The following is a 1,356-nucleotide window of genomic DNA, read 5'->3' on the forward strand; positions in this document are numbered from 1 at the left end:
CACCTACACAGCACAAATGCAGCTACATCAAGCTTATTCTTTTTGGACCTTGTGTCCCTTTCCGACTTTTCTTCTGCCACTAAGGTAATGAGAATTATTTCTCTAAACATTTGAGTCTCTATTACACCAGACAGATAGGTCTCTGGCCAAAGAACAGTGACAAAGGTAAACGGTATTGTATTAAGTTGTCATATCCAAGTTCTAGTGCAGCATATTAAGAAGATGGTTTAATTTAAGTTTGGACAGTTTTCAAATTGCCTGTAAATTACCGTTAGCAACGCTTTCCTGGTACCAATCATTCCAGTAGGTCAACTGTAAAATCTCAGTCACAGAAAGGGTGAATTACACTAATACTTAATTTAATTACTTACTCAGGTATATGGATCCCTTAAACATTCATTCTACCTTCATATTACACCTAAGAAAATATTTATGATGTACCTGCTGATGACTTTAAAATAATTGAAAAATGATGTGTTAACAGGAGAATTTATCATAACTGGCACCAGTCACTTTGACATTGAGAGATGACTTACATGCTGCTGCATAATGATGTTATGCATGTATACTGATTGTTACCCAATCTTACGTATGTGTGTATGCATACCTGCCAGCCAGCTTCTTTATCTCTCTAGTGAAGCATGAGTGTGAGAAAATAGATGACATCTGAGCTTTTAGTCAGCTAATGATATCCTGAGCCACTGGCATTTGGCCCATACTCCTAATTACTATAGCCATTAGTGACCAGTTAAATCACAGAGCTACAGAGACTTTAACCTTAAAATCAAATGTCTTCATAATTCCTCTAAGCAGCACTTATGTTAATGGCATTGTCTGGATTTCATATTCTTGTTAAAAAATCCAGTTTAACAACATAATTGCATTCTCACTCTGCGATAGGATTTGTGACTGAATTAAGTAATTACAGGACAAAACCCTTGTTTGTGTTGCAGCATCTTGGGGATGCACATATTTGGCTGTAAGTTTAGCTTGAAGACAGAAGCAGGGGACACCGTGCCTGACAGGAAGAACTTTGACTCCTTGCTTTGGGCTATCGTCACCGTTTTTCAGGTAAGAATAGTTCAGACACACATGCGCTTATGACTGCACATACACTTTTTTGTGTAGGTGAGTGTCTGTGCCTGTTTTTGGGTGTCCCCTGTTTCACTCTGTGCATGTTTGCTGCAGATTCTCACCCAGGAGGACTGGAACATGGTGCTGTACAATGGCATGGCGTCCACCTCTCCCTGCGCCGCTCTCTACTTTGTAGCTCTTATGACGTTCGGAAACTACGTGCTCTTCAATTTGCTCGTGGCCATCTTGGTTGAGGGTTTTCAAGCAGAGGTAAGACACCTG

At 39.9% G+C, this 1,356-nt stretch overlaps 1 protein-coding gene across 3 annotated transcripts in view; it reads left to right on the forward strand.

Annotated features, from left to right (window-relative positions):
* Positions 1–1,356, forward strand: part of cacna1ia (calcium voltage-gated channel subunit alpha1 Ia) — a 190,634-nt gene that overhangs the window by 146,110 nt on the left and 43,168 nt on the right. For all 3 annotated transcript variants that reach the window (XM_005734524.1, XM_013911268.1, XM_013911269.1), the window contains exons 13-14: positions 954–1,071; positions 1,189–1,344. In XM_005734524.1, the coding sequence (XP_005734581.1) occupies positions 954–1,071; positions 1,189–1,344 (274 nt within the window). The remainder of the gene's footprint in view (positions 1–953; positions 1,072–1,188; positions 1,345–1,356) is intronic.

The sequence above is a fragment of the Pundamilia nyererei genome, unplaced genomic scaffold (assembly GCF_000239375.1).
Source record: "Pundamilia nyererei isolate P.nyererei 1_Seehausen unplaced genomic scaffold, PunNye1.0 scaffold00059, whole genome shotgun sequence".
Lineage (NCBI taxonomy): Eukaryota > Metazoa > Chordata > Actinopteri > Cichliformes > Cichlidae > Pundamilia > Pundamilia nyererei.